This window comes from Gallinula chloropus (genome assembly GCF_964237585.1).
Source record: "Gallinula chloropus genome assembly, chromosome: 4".
Classification (NCBI taxonomy): domain Eukaryota; kingdom Metazoa; phylum Chordata; class Aves; order Gruiformes; family Rallidae; genus Gallinula; species Gallinula chloropus.
The window spans coordinates 42,436,396-42,452,221 of NC_140088.1; the positions used below are offsets into that span (position 1 = coordinate 42,436,396).

General features: G+C 41.1%; 1 protein-coding gene across 1 annotated transcript in view; it reads left to right on the plus strand.

Annotated features, from left to right (window-relative positions):
* PRMT3 (protein arginine methyltransferase 3) overlaps nt 1-12,253 on the plus strand; it is a 62,450-nt gene extending 50,197 nt beyond the window's left edge. Inside the window, exon 16 of the mRNA XM_084264055.1 lies at nt 11,573-12,253. Within this exon, the coding sequence (XP_084120181.1) occupies nt 11,573-11,682 (110 nt within the window). The 3' untranslated portion in view covers nt 11,683-12,253. The remainder of the gene's footprint in view (nt 1-11,572) is intronic.
* The last annotated feature ends 3,573 nt before the right edge of the window (nt 12,254-15,826 follow it).

The following is a 15,826-nucleotide window of genomic DNA, read 5'->3' on the forward strand; positions in this document are numbered from 1 at the left end:
GTTTGCTAGTGTCATTTTGAATTAGTTCTATTTGGTAAGTCTTGAAAACGCATTTCTGCACAAGCAGTCCTTGCTTTATAAACACAGGAAGAGGATGGGCATGCAAGTGTAACATGTATAAGACTTGCTCTTTTCTTCCTGTAGAACTACACTTTATTTCAGACTCTCCTAGTCCCTTTATAATCAAAGGAAATAGAATAGTTAGAATTTTATGCTGGGTTTTTGTTTTTGTTTGTTTCGACCACTTAACCACTAGATATTTATTCACCACTGCTGAACTCTTACGCAGTGGGGAATTAGTCATCTTTGAGGGACATTTTTCTGTACAGACTAGTGGGACCAAGGGAAGAACCTCACAATAGGACTTCTTTCTGCTGGTCAGTTAATAAATTTGTGGTAGTACATGCCCCCAACCTGAATGGTTTATAAATAGACCAGACGTGGGGAGAAAATGTACAAAACCCTATGGCTGCTGTAAAAGAAACTGAGGTCAAGAGACTTATAGGTACTATAAAGTACAGAGGTAGATGGAATACTGAATGTGCAATGGTGAAAGCAGCGAATTAAAGCACTGTTGCAGTTGTTCCTTCTAGCTCTCAGCCATGACAGTGTTTTACTAGGAGCTCATTTCCTAAAGCCACTATGATAAATGTTATCTGACAAATAATTCCTGCCAGGCTTTGACTTTATATTCTTAAATATTTTTTATTTGCATGTTTTTAGGTCCTGTTGTTTCTGGGGATGCACGTATGCATTGGTGTGTTCGTGCTTGACATGTGTTCTGTTGAGCCTCTTCACTAGAAAAGGCTGGCTAAGGTCTCCTTGCTGCAACTCATTAAACTTCAATGTCAAAGAATGTGAAGTGAAATTTTTTGAAGTGCAATGACATTTGTTGGAATATGCACATTATTTAATATTACATAGATCATTTGACATTTACCGAATGTGTGAAATTACTGGGAGGTGTGTCTGGCTCTAGAATTCTCATCTAGGTGCAGTGACTTTCTGAAGACAGCTGCAGAAACAGTGTGCTTTGAAGCAGTGAACACAACCTAGTTGACCTTCATGATCACTTTTGCTGTAACTTCTTCTTTTTTCTTTAGTAGCTGGTAGTTCTCACAGTGATTCCCCAACAAGTCTTGCTACAGCTGTGCTTCTCTTTCCTACCTGTCTCCTCCTCTTTGTAATTAAGTCCCCCTTTCCCATCCTTTTACCCATTCTGTTTTTATATCATATAAAAATTACCACTTAATCTAGGATCTCTACCTGTCATTGCTAGTGTTAGGGAATGTTCTGACAAACTTCTAATGTCATTTCCTTTTCCTTTGTAATTTTTGTGGGATACTTGGTCATGGATGATATCAGGGCAGAAGGTGTTTCCTAATACTTACATAGTAATGTTGCTTAATTGAGGGTGGGGGTTTTTTATTATTCTCTCTGACTTTGATCTTTCTCCTTCATTTTTTTGTGTCTCCAAATGGACTTTTCTCAGTGTAAATTAACCAAAGAAAAACATTAACTGTATTAGTTTAAACACTCTTGCATCATTTGAAGGATTCAGCTGTTATGTCCATCTCTGTTTACAAATATTCATCAGTCCTCTATATAAATGCCTAGAACAAGAAATGTATATATGGCACAAGGAGACAGAGCAAAAAAAGTCCCACTTGTGACTAGATGTATTCATTGAGTCAGGACAAGGCCTTGATAAATATTGGGGAATAAATAGAATTAATGATTTGAGTCTTGCAATAATCTGACCAGTATACCCATGGTGGCATTTGCTTTCAGTTTTTAATATGTTATGAAATAGAAATTTGGTGGTATAAAATGCATTTAAAATGTTTCTCTGTTTTGAAACCATCTTTCAGACTGGGCAGTGTGCTTCTTTGTCCGTTGGAGAAAACCCCCTAAGATGGTTCCCTCAGATTTCTATTTCTGAGTAAAATAGTGAATCTCTGTTGGATGCTTTGTAGCTTTCGCAGATGTGCTCGATGTGGTTATAAAGCACTGGTTGTATGTGGATTTGCCCTGTAAAAGAGGTTAAGCTTACAGAGATCTGAGCCTGATGGGTATTTACCAGGGAAAGGCTGCTTTATGCCATGGCAAAATCATTTTGTTCTGCAGTGTGAGCTAACTAATGTTCTCAGCTGTGTGATGCCAGGTTTTTCATTGTAAAAACACATCTATTTTTTCAGCCAGAAAAAAAAAGACTGGATGTTTTGATCTCCAATGATGAGAGAGTCAGGCCATTCCAAACCAAAGGATGGGACTTGCAACTGATGCCCCCTCCTCTGCCCTTTGTGCCGCAGCCTGCACTAGGCCTGCAGTGTTTGCAAACTCTCTGGGGTGAAATGGAAGAGGTTTAAGCTAGTTCCAGAGATCTGGGGACTCAGGCATTAAAAGTTGCTCCTAATGAATCCTTCTGATGTGCTGAGGAATTTCCACTCGATACCTAACTGCAGTAGCCAGCTTTGTGTATAGTTTTAATGGATAGTTTCTCTTGATATGGTTTGGATTCAATGTCTTGAGTGGGTGATATTATCTTACTACTCATGTATTCTGAAAACCTAGTTTTTCTCCTCACAGTCCTTGAGGAGAGACTTGAAGCTGGTGTACAGTGAAGTGAAACAAAATAGCATCAGCGTGTTGGATATGCTTTAACTGCTTAGGAAGCAGTAAAATAAAAGAAACTGGGAAAATAAGCCAGATATTCTATTGGTAGAAATACTGTGTTTTCTCAGTCAAAAGTGTATTGTATTGTAGACTCCCTGCAGAGTACAAGGCTTCACTTAGCAGCCCTTGTAATAGCTTGAAAATGTCTTTATTTTGAAAATTGAATTTGAGATGCCAAAGCAGTATCTTTTTCTTATTAATGGTCCAAACATAAGTATTTTACTTTTGTTGTTTGTTGAAATATTCCTGCTAAGCTTCACAGCCAAATACTGTATACAGAATATCATTCTCATTTGGTTGTGTCAAGCATTTACTAAATAAAGGCTTACAAAAATTATTTTAAAGGGCTCACAGACTCTTCAGTAACATTGCATTAAGTTAAAGCCCAGATCTCTATGCGAGCAAATTCTATTAGCAATAAACCAGCATATTGTGTTCTTGATATTGCCTTGCAGTGGAAATAAAACCTTGATTTGTTTTTCTGTGGTGCTAAAAGGGGCTAGCACAGCAAAACTGAAGTACAACTCACATGACTAAGCCCCTGTAAAATCCTTGATTATCTTTAACTCCCCAGTCTCCATAATTGAGTAGCTGTTTGTAAATTTAGAAACTGAAAGAAAAAATGTTTATTTGTCTACCTAGAGAGCTTTGTTACAAGCAGGAAAACAACACTGGCACAATTAATCTGTCTGAATGTTTTGATCTTGTACTGAAATACTTGAATATTGTGCATCCCAGTTGGATAATTTGGTTTCTAATTGAGTTTTTAGTGTCTGTTTTGCCTGTCCACAGCTGCAGCATGGTGTCTATAGAATGCTGTCACTTACTTACAAGGAATACCTCCAAAAAGGATGCTTGCTTTTAAAATCTAGTAGTTGTTAAAACGAAGATTTTGAGGTCACACTAAATTTTGAATGCCTTAAGCTGTATTTTTCCAAAGCTGCAAGCTTGAAATTATCCTGCTGGCTCTTCAGTGCGTGTTTCGGGCACTAAATGGAGATAATCTCTTCCTATGGCTGTTTTATCTCATTGAAAGGTAACAGAAGTTCTGTGCCTTGACAGGAGAACTTGAATGGATTTCTTGTGCTTCTCTCTCTTTGGCCCTTTTTGCAAGCTCTGCGACTGCAAGGGGATATGGCTCATACACCAGCGACAGCCTAGCTTCCTCAGAATTTTGGAGGACTCTGTAGCTGGCCTAACAGTTCCCTGTGGCAAATATTGCTGGTATTTGAGCTGTCTTGGGAATCTCTGTTATCTTAGGCAGCCGTACATACAAGTCTGCCTTGTCTTAATTGCCTGTGTAGACTTCTTTGCAGCAGCCTTGCTCATATTTTGTTGTGGGGAGTTGAAAGATGCCAATTTAGTACAAAAACTCTTCAGAGAATATACTCAGTGAATGAAAGGAAAAGGCAGAACCTCAACATAGTTTCAGAATAGGCTGAATCACAGAATCACAAGGTTGGAAAAGACCTTTAAGATCACAAGGTACAACCATTCCCATCCTATATTGAACCATATCCCTGAGCACCTCATCTACCCTTTTTTTAAACACATCCAGGGAAGGTGACTCAGCCCCCTCCCTGGGCAGCCTGTTCTAGGCCCCAACAACTCTACCAGTAAAAATTTTTTTCTAATATCTAACCTGTCCCTGCTCTGGCACAGCTTGAGGCCATTTCCCCTTGTCCTATCACCTGTCACCTGGCTGAAGAGACCATCACCCACTTCACTACAACCTCCCTTCAGTTAGTTGTAGGTGGTGATAAGGTCTCCCCTCAGCCTCTTCTTCTCCAGGCTAAACATCCCCAGCTCCCTCAGCTGTTCCTCATAGGATTTGCCCTCCAGCTCCTTCCCCAGCCTGGTTGCCCTTCTCCGGACTCGCTGCAGGACCTCGATGTCCTTCTTATGGTGAGGAGCCCAGAACTGGACACAGCACTCAAGGTGTGGCCTCACCAATGCCAAGTACAGGGGCACAATCACCTCCTCAGACCTACTGGCCACACTATTTTTGATATGAGCCAGGATGCCATTGGCCTTCTGGGCCACCTGGGCACACTGCTGGCTCATATTCAGCCTGCAGTCACCCAACACCCCCAGGTCCTTCTCTTCCTGACAGCTCTCCAGCCAGTCTCCCCCAAGCCTGTAGTGCTGCATGGGGTTGTTATGTCCCATGTGCAGCACTCTACACTTGGCCATGTTAAACCTCATCCCGTTGGTCTCAGCCCATCAGTCCAGTGTGTTCAGATCCCTCTGAAGAGCCTCCCTACCCTCAGGCAGATCAACACTTCCTCCCAGCTTAGTGTCATCTACAATAGCTGAAGAGTTGATAAACAGCTGCTTAGCTCTTTGAAGTAACCAGCTGGTGGAAGAAGGGTGTCACAGATCAGATGGATAATGCTGAAAGGCAGTGGTTATTGCTCAGTACAGAAACTGCTCGTTGGTGCTCCTTATGTGGTGAATTTGGTCAGATAAGTGGCCAAATGGGAGGTCTGTGTGCAGCTGCAGGTCCCTGTGGTGGTTGATGATGAATGGCGGGATTAAGGGTACGTTACAGAGTTTAAGAGAAATGCTGCTGGTCCCACCACAAATGGTTTCTCTCTCTCCGTGTTCTTGTTTTTGTTTTCAGAAGATCAATGGAATATGGAAACAGCTTTCTAGACGACTCTTCCAGAGTAATGCAAAAGACTTGCTTTTGTCAGTTGTGTGGTAGACCTCAGTCTGGCATATAAGGTAGCAGGTTCTGCTAGTCTCAACTGGAGTGGAAAACTAGATAGCGTTTAAATTGTCAGCCTCAGGCAAGGACAATCTTACTGTGAAGAGCAGTGTCGGAGCTTACTGTTGTGTAACTGTGATGGCACCTATGACACCACTTAGAAGCTTGTGGCTATTGCAGTGTAGGGGATTTGTAAAGATACTTCTCACCAGCAGCTCAGTAGCTAAGGTGTCTTTGGCCCAAATCCACTGCAGTTTGCTAGCAGCTGTCTTTGAAACAATTCCAGTGAGATCTTTTGTAATGTTCTTAAATTGCAGGGATCAGAATAGGGAGTGCTTTGAGTGCAATGCTCTGAATTATCTCACTGTTCATTTCATAAAGCTCTTCCACGGGAAGAGAAGAAGGAAGCCTGAAAGATTTTGGTTGCTGGCTACCTTCAGTAACTCAGTATTTTCATAATTGGAGAGGGAGGGGACACCAAGTTGTATTGAAAGTCAAGGTAGTTCTTCACGTTGCAAGTTCCTTGCCGTGGCTCATTTTGAGCTTTAAATGGATGTTATGGATATCTGTGCAGGAAACTGCATAAAATCTTGGGGTTTGGTCAAATCCTTTCAGGTTAATCAAGTTACAGACTGAAGAAACATGTTTGGTTGGGCCTGAACGCTGTTGGTGGTCAGGCTCTTGCACTGAGAGCCATCTTGGCTCACAAACTGCAGGCTTGCTCCATGTATTACTGTGTTGCACAGGCATAAGTGGGAGGTGCAATTGCTTTTTCACTCAGAGTAAGAGAACCAAAATAAACTGTTGTGGTTGTTCAGAGCACACGTACAGCGTGTACACCATATAATCACGCCTGTGTATTTGGCAGCGTGGACTGAGGGATCCATTTTTCCCTCTGCTAGCAAGATTGTGCAGCGCAATGCTGAATTGTTTTGGGATTTTCACAGAACCATAGGGGTTGTAAGGGACCTCATTGGGTCCAACCCCCTGCCAAAGCAAGGTCCCTAGGACAGGTCACACAGGTCTGTGTCCAGAGAGGGCTTGAACATCTCCAGAGAAGGAGACTCCACACCCCCCTGGGCAGGCCGTCCCAGGGCTCTGTCACCCTCACTGGGAAAAAGTTCTTCCCCATAATGGTGCAGAACTTCCTGTGCTCCAATTTGAGGCCACTGCCCCTTGTCCTGTCTCCACAGACCACTGAGAAGAGGCTGGCCATTTCCCCCTGTGTCCCACACTTCAGATATTTATAAACATTAATAAGGTGCCCTCTTAGTCTTCTTTTCTCAAGGCTGAACCAGTCCCAGGTCACTCAGCCTTTCCTCATAGGGGAGATGCTCCAGGCCCTTAATCACCTTCATAGCCTCCACTGGACTCTTTCCAGGAGATCCCTGTCATTTTTATATCAGGGAGCCCAGAACTGGATGCAATACTCCAGGTGGGACCTGACCAGGGCAGAGTAGAGGGGGAGGATCACCTCCTTTGGCCTTTTGGTTGTGATTTTTTTCTCTTTGGGAAAAATTTCAGGACTCCCCAAGGGATAATAAAAATGCAGGAGGGAGGTGGTAATGGATTCAGTTTTGTCCTAATCAAACTGCAATGGCACTGTGCGGTTTACTTGCATTCAACTGAGCGTGATAAGAGCAAGGTGATGCAGCTGAGTCCCGGAGACTGGTTCCTCCAGGCAGCTCACAGGACAGGAGAATGGTGAAAAAACATCAGTCATTTTCTATCTGCATGACATTGATTAATGGTTCAGAACTGCCTTTCTGTTACTTGGTTGCGCTGCTGTTGTTTGCTTCGGCTCTCAGAAGCGACTGTTTAGAAAGGCAGATGTAATACTGTATAGGAAATAGCTGAGAAAAATGGAATGTTTTGTTTCATTAACCACCTTTGCAGACAGAATCTGAGGGTTCTGTTCTATCAAGTCAGCTAGAATTCATGGAATTAAATCTAATTTTTACTTCATTTCTTGTTTTGTACTAATGTTTTAAATGGCAAGATTGAAGTATGGGTTAATTTAAATAATGGAATGTTAGTTCTTGGAGGCTCTTTAGTCTTTCTGAATGTGTTAAAAGTTGTTGTCATAGGATGACATCAAATAATTCATTTTGCAGCAGTTCTAAAAATCTGTGTGTTCAAACTAGATTAAATTTCCTAGCTGGAGAGAAGCTACAATGCTCTTTTTTTTCCTTACCTTGTCCTTCCATGGGCAAATTTCTCTCTGTTTAAATACTCTGTGACACCATTTTTGTAATTCTTGGTAAAATTGTGTCAGTCATTTGTGCCCTAATAGTAAAGCTGCACAGGAACTGAAGTGGGATCTCCAACTAACTCCTTTTTTTTTTTTTTTTTTTAGATTACAAAGTTATCAAAGAATACAGGGATTTTTTTATCTTTTGTACCACAGTAATTCTCTTGGAAAAGCTTTCTTTCAATGCTTATACTGGAGCCTTTGACAGAATGTCCTGCATCTTTTTTAACGTGGATCTTGTGTTAGTTGAGCGTGGATGCAACTGAAAATTGTGCCAAATGGAGAATTCTAAAAATCTTAGTGAATTTGACAGGCTTAGTTTTTCTACACGCTCTTTCTCTTTGTTTTTGCAATAAGAATATTGAAAATTCCAGCTTATTTATGGAATGTAAACAATGACTTTTAAAGTCACAGTAAGAAGTGAACAGTTGGGAAATTCTTTGGATCCAGTGAGAGAGAAAAGTATTAACAGCGGATGTGGCTGGTGTGAGGGATGAAGGTGAGTGGGACAAGGGAGGCCTAACAGAAGGCAGAGAGTTTCCGGCTCTGGATGGCCATCATAGAATAGCATGGTTGTGAGGGACCCCAAGGATCACAGAGCTCCAACCCCCCTGCCACAGGCAGGGACACCAACCTCCAGGCCTGGAGCTACACAAGGATGCCCAGGGCCCCATCCAACCTGGCCTTGAACACCCTCAGGGAGGGGGCACCCACCACCTCTCTGGGTAGCCTGTTCCAGCACCTCACCACTCTTTCTGTAAAAAACTTTCCCCTCATAACTAATCTAAACCTTGCTTCCTTCAGCTTCAATCCATCCCCCTTGTCCTGCCATTGTCTGCCCTTTTAAAAAGTTGATTCCCCTCCTGTTTCTCTGCTCCCTTCAGGCACTGGAAGGCTGCAATGAGGTCCCCCCGCAGCCTTCTCCTCTCCAGGCTGAACAAGCCAAGCTCCCCCAGCCTCTCTTCGTAGGGGAGGTGCTCCAGCCCTCTGATCATCTTCGTGGCCTCCTCTGACCACTCTCCAACAGTTCTACATCTTTCTTGTATTGGGGCCCCAGATCTGGACACAGGACTCCAGATGGGGCCATCGTGCCCTCTTATAATGTGTTCAGTAGAAATACATGTTTAGATACAGCTCTTGTGGTTTTAAAAGGAAGGTATGAAGTGGCTCAGTGAATGAGCTCACTAAATATTTACAAATACAACTTAAATTTACAAATATAACATGGGTCTTATTAAGGATGGAAAGTAAACTGGTATTAGTTTTTTATCTAGCAATTGCAAGCAGCAACCTTCACAAAAGCACAGTGAAATTTAAAAGGTATCCCCTTGGTAAGCTCATTAAAATGAAGACTAAAAAGTCTTAAAGGTTTTTTTATTTTTTCTAACATAAATAAGGTGTTACTTTACAAAACTTTACACACTGATTTAAAAATTAAATATGCCTTCTGCCTCTCTGCAGTCCATGCCTTCAAATAAAATATCAAGCACTAACCTGGAGGTATTTGGGTTTGGCTTCTGCGTTGTATCTCCAGCTCTTTTCAAAATCATGAAGTAGCTGTGATTGTATGTGACAAGTCTGAAATAGCTCCTGCGCTAATCAGAGTTTGAAGCAATCTCTGATGCACAATACATACAGTTCAAAAAACATACAGATCTCCTAGTTTACACTTAAAGGGATGCTGATACCTTCTGGCTTCAGGCCTTCATATATGGAATCCATTCTTCACCATACACACATCAATTTTAAGCGTGTACAGAAATACTTCAAGCACAGATGTTTTAAAAGTCGTCTTTTCATGTGTAATATTAGATATTCAGTCATGTAGGTCCATATCAACAACAACAAAAAAATGCATTTGCAAAGAAGTTTACATCTTTTTTTTTTTTCCTCTTTCCATGAAAAAAGTCATGAGACTAATTATTCAAGTACTAGGTTAACAGAGACACACTAATTTTGGACATTTATTAACCTTTCCCCAGTATGTAGTGGGGATGATACAGCCCAAACGTCAGGTGTTTTATGATTTAGGAAAATTTATGACACTCAACCCCATACCTTTGCTCTGGAAGGATCTGAGGGTTTTGGTACCCCCTTGTTTTCCCAGTTGGGTACACAAGTCTTGGAAGAATCTTATGGCACTGGCCAGAGAACACAGAATTTGCAGGTGTATTGTTGGGGTGTGGGATGGGAGCTGGAGGGAGCAGATGAAAGCTAATAAGAAAATAATTTTAATATCCTCCTGTACCACTACCTCAGTAAATTGGTGCTTAATACTCAACAATATGAATATTGTTAATTAAAAGAGCTCCATAAATATCTGGAAATCAAGAACCTTGTTGAAAGCTTAATCTTAAAGAAGTGCTTTTTAAATAAAGCTTTCAAGTAAGCAAACGGTAAACCCTGTGGCTAGTTGGATTTCAGTTTGTGTGCTTTTTTGTCATGGATACAAATTTGTAAGTCTGTCTTGGAATTTATGTAGCATGAGTCAGTTCATGGAGCTCTTAGAACCTGCAAAATAGTTTTCTGATAGCTTCTTGTAAGGATCATAGTTGGGGGGCCGGAGCTGGGGGGGAGGTTGGGATCAATGTGCCTGTAGAGAAATGGACTCATTGTCCCTTTGTTTAGTCCTGTATTGAGTTGCTGGGTGTTGCATAGCTGTATAGGCTTTTCAGATCTTACCCATTGAGTATGTTTGCACGACAGTAAAATGGACTGTTAGATTGTGAAATTGGATTTACAGAGCCACAAATAATCTGTTATCTTGTGTGTGAAAAATAAAACTTCTCTTAGGATACACAAGTTCCTAAGCTGGCACAGCAGGTTTCATTTTTCTCTGCATTTATTTCAGAAACTAAGCATACTTTTACAAGCTAGAAGGGACCTTTGAATTATGCAAGGAATAAATATGGAAAAACTTGACGTGCTGTGGAACTGTATCTGCTGTTGGAATGGAACCAGGCTTAATCAACAAGGCTAGGACAAAAGGTTAGATAGGGATTTCCCTAGGAGGAAAGCTTTTCCTTAAGTTTAGTAACACTGGAAGTGAGAGCTGTGCCTCTACCTTGGGGCACCGTGTCTCTCAACTCTTCCCTTCTGTGTCGCAGTGTTCTTTCTGGTTTTAGCAAAAGCCCATACATGCCAAGTGGTATTGTCAAGAAAGCCTGATAGTTTGTAAAGCAAAGTATTACCTCAGAGCTTAAATGAAATGCAGTGCAAATAGGAATCACGTGGTGTGTGCATTGGGAAGCACTGTGGTTACTTGGTTTTATTCAGAGTTCATGGTAGTGATGCATTTAGATCAGAGCTTGGCAAAGGAATAATTCAATATTAAGTTTTAGGGTATAGTGATTTTGCTTTTTCATACTTATGTGTTACTGCTAACTTTGCTTACTTCCTGGTCAGAAATCTATGCTCAAGAATTTAAAGATGTTGTATATCACTTCATGAAAAAACGAGTTAATATTTGTAATTGGGGCAGGGGGCAACTAGTACCATGATGCTTGGTAGCTGTCCAACAGAAACTTGTGTGTGCCTGGAAATGCTAAGCAGTGACGGGCAGATCCACCTCAACCAGAGACATGTTCTGTAATGATTCAATGAAATGAAGCAATACACTGTGTTTGTTCTATCACAAGTAAAAAAGTAGCATATCATCAGCTCTTTGGTGGGGGGGGTCATCTGATAAGTAAAGCGTCCATCAGACATAACTCAGCAACTCACAAGGTTGAACTGCAGTCAGCTGGACTTAACATTTGTTGTCAAGGTGGTTGGTTAGGACACCTTTGAAAACACCAAGGAACCTTTGTAGATTTGTTTAATTCTGATGAATTTGGAACAGCTGCTCATGCAGTGTAAGGGTGTGCATGCACCTTGGCTGTTACTGTGCGTGATTCAGGAATGTAAGAGTAGTAATTTCCTGTTTGCTTTTGCAGGAGAGGCCCTGAGAGGAAAGATCACAGTCCGGAAAAACAGAAAGGATCCACGGTCCCTCTTGATAACGCTTTCAGTGAAGGACATGCAGCAGACCTACAGCCTTCAGTGAAAACACTGTGCATATGACTTTGGGAAATACCAAATTCAAATGGTAGATTTAACTGTTGATAACTGTCAATATCCAAAAGCTTGTAAGCCCTTGGATTTCTCTATGTAAACACACACACAAGAGTACAAAAAGCTGGTCTAGAATTGAGAGTACTGTTTGGATGCTTTTGCAGTGGGATGAGGAGACTGACAAAATCTGATTCTGCTGTCTTTCACATGATGTGGGGAAGGTAAGAAAGATGGGTTTGGGTTACATGAGACGACTAGCTGAGAAAAATCAAATTAAAGTCTTGCTGTGAGGAACAATAAACACGATCTCTCTATTGCCTTATTTTCCAACTGGCAAAATCCCTGTGCAATTGTATTTTATTTTTGTTTTAGGAAAGACGGATCTAAATGATGTGCCAGTGCACCTCAGCAGTAGCTGGAAAATCCCAGTTGGAATAAGTTGTGATTCCAACTTGAAGACTGAAGCAACAAAGACTTTATTTTTATTACACTTCTATAATTAAAAAGTTGTATCACACTTCAATTACATTTATCCAAATAAATGAACCGAGGATGTTATATAACACGGTTGCCGGTTTCCTTGTTTCCTATGTAATGGGAAATTCTTCTTTTTATCCAGTGCTGGTTTGCTCATTTGTGGCTGCAGTTTTTTCTGTACTAGCCTGTTGCAGCATGGGTGGAGGGAAGCATGTGTTCTTGTGTATTTTAGCAGCTTTAGGAAAGATGCTGTGAACAAATAGCAGCACTTGCTGCAACAGTCGTTTTGGTTTGGCTGCTTGTGGGAGCAGGCACTGAACCGCCAAGGATTGGTGGGCTGCTTGTGATGTTTAAAGTGCAGTAGGGTTGGAACTAAGTGCAGTGCTGTGCAGTTTATGTTCATCCATTGTACACCTATGTTTGTCATGTCCAAGAGCTCTGAAGTACGTTGGATGTACACAAGTTCTTAACTCTAATCCGATCGTTAACCTTTCTCTCTTGGAATATGCTCAACTATCAGTTGTCAATCTTTAGTCATGCTTAAGTAATTTACGTTATGCTTAGCCCAAGGCCAGAGGTGTCAAGATTGGCTAGTGATTCATAAGAGTGCTGTTAATACTCAGATAAATCTGAAGGTTGACCTACCTTCTCCTGCTTGCAAATCTGTTCCCAGAGTCTGTGTACTGAAGACAAGTAACCCTACCAGAACAAAGTATGGATGCTCACAGCTCCTCTTCTCATTTAGATGCTCAACTACAGGGTTTCCCCCCTTTCTATGACCTGTTGCTTACTTAATCTTCATTGTCTTCTGCAGTGCTTTTAAATGTTTAGCTAGCTAAGCTGTAAAACTACTAGGCTGTACTCATCAGAGAGCAGCTTAGCAAGACGGCTGAGAGCAGCTAAGCAAACTTGGAAGCTCCTGGTCCTTCATTACTGAGTATCTCTTCAGTGTGCGTCATGCTGTGGTCTCTAATGAGCGTGCTTTTGTTTGACCCTCTAAATTCTGTCCTGTGGGGTGTGCTGTAATGAGACAGATCCAGGTTCTGTGATCCAGATAAAAACAAAGCCTCTGCTACAAATAGCTCTGCAGAGGATTTGGAAGGCTGGTTTGTGAAATACAGCTGCTAACTGGAAAAGGTAGGCTGCTAGTAAGACTGCTTTTCCTTTCAGGGATGTTTCTCTCCTATCTGTTTAACAGTGCCTGTAACTTCCTATAGTAATGCCTCTTAACATTTTCTGCCACAGGTTTAAATTAATTGAAGAAAGAATTGCAGAAATATATATTGACCAAGGTTAGTAGAATGTCACAGCTTAGGTATGACTTTCTGGAAGAAGTAGGAAGAACTTGCAGCCTCAAGGGAGGAGTTGGAAGATTGAGTTGGAAGGGGAGCTGGAAGATTGAGAGACTAAACCAAAGGCTTTTAGAACACTGAAGTGATGATGATCATATTTTAAGAAGCCATGGTTTTTGGAGTACAATTTGCTACTGCTTTCAAAACACTGATTAACTTGCATGATAACAGCATTTAAGAGTTTTCAAAGGTAACCAGAAGTGAAATCATGGGTGTATCTCTCAGTGCACAGACTTGGGAAGAAATGCCAAAGAGACTTTCTGCTTATACAGACATTGGCAGACACGTGAATCGGGACAGCCAGTTAAAGGGCAAACATTGTGTTGCCTGAGAAGGCAAGGGAAAGCAGAAGAACTAGCATGGGAGTTTTACTGCCACAGGTCAATTTGTAGAAGGGCTTATGTCATCAAATGGGTTTAAGAACCAGTCAGCTTAAGTTACGTTTATATAGTTGGACTGGAACCGGTAGATGGTTCAGTTTCCAGGTGTGTAGTAAAAGAGTTCAGACACACCCCATTTGATATTTTTACCTTGTATGAAATTTGTAGGTAGATAATTAACTTCACAGTGAAAAGCAGTATTTTTTTTAAATGGTATTGTTGAGCAGCAAAGATGGAATGGACAGGGAGAAACCTTTCTGCTAGCTAGGTACTGTGCATGCAGAAGCTCAGCTTTGTTAATAGAGTATTTCAAAAGCTTGTGCATCCTCATTAAGTGAAGTCTGTTCCCTCCTGTCCACCACCAAGCTTTGAATTTTTATCTACTTGGCTAATTCCCAATATATCAAAATATGAAACAAATTTTATTTATCTCCCTTTCTGAATAGCAAGAGCATTGTTGGGTTTCTTTGACTTGCTGAAGGTTCCAGTTCTCTCTGGCCGTCTCCATGATAAATGGAAAAGACTCATCCCATGGAAAAACTGTGCCATGAAACAATCAACTTAGAGATTTATAACATTTCTATTGCTGTTCCTGTAACAATTAGCCAAAGTAAAATAAAAGACGCTTAATGACAGCAATAACAAATTAAAGAGGAATAAAGCTTACTCAACATGTTAATTCTATTTTCCACTTGGGTACTTCTCAAAACATCAGTGGAAACTGAGTGGGAGCAAATATGTCCCATGGAAAACAAACAAACTAAAGTTAGCATTTCACAAGTGAGAGCTACAACCCAAATAAAATTGTCCTCCTTGGGTTCAGTTGGCAGATGAGAAAACAACCCTTCCCTACATGGTATTTGAGAGGCTTTTCAAATGTGTTTATTTTTCTTCCAGAGAGTGCCAGGCAAAGCTAAGGATGCCCAGTTTCTCATGGGTTTTTCTTTTTTCTTACAACTCTAGCACCTTAAGGCATGTTACAGGCTATAAAAATAAGGGATAGATTTTTCCAGTGTGACTTGCATTAACTGGGAGAGATCACATCTGTACACAATAGCAGTGTGAATAACAAGGATGTGGATGATTCGAGTGGTTAGATACCCACTTGTGGGAAACTTCCACTGGTGACAACTCATCTCATGGGCATGATGCCACATTACCAGGTACAACCTGTGCCATGTATGCTTCTCTCAGTATCATCGTGCCTGGTTTAAATTGGTTTTCCACTTGAGCAGGTGATACTCATAGTATGTATTTAATGACTTAGATTTATAAAAGAGAAAGTGGACACTTTTCATCCAGTACTGTGCAAACAAAATAATATGTTTGCCTTGCTGGTTAGTACCATCACTCTCCAGTGCTGCTGCTTGCAGTACTTGTGCAGTGGAAAGTCAGTCTTGCTAAGAATTACCAACTCATACTGCCTTATATTTCCCTGAGCATTGCAGTCTGCTTGAAGGAAAGAATGAGGTACAGGGTGGTAGGAGACACATTGGAGAGCTAAGGTCCTGGGGAGCATGTACTACAAAGAGAGCTCACTTGAAGGAGTGTTGATCCAGTTTGGGTAATGATGCTTTAGGTAATTAAGCCTGAAATACAAGTGCGATTCAGTAAGTAGAATTGAACTTTGATTATATCTTCTGATGGGTTATGCAAAGAGAAGGGCACTGAAGGGGGGGGAATTTCTTAGTAATATTGACTTCTGTCACAACACCAGACGTTCTTGAAACAATGTCTACTCAACTGGAAAATTGGATGTGAGGAGGAGGACTCCTCTGTAACTGGGGTGTTAAAGGTGCCCTGTACTGCTGCTGGCTTGTGAGTTAATATGAAGCCTTTCACTGAGAAGATAAAGCAGTAGGGAACTCGTGTCTCTTGGCTTGTGGTAATACATGCATTGGTGTTAATTTTGGAAGCATTATGTTTT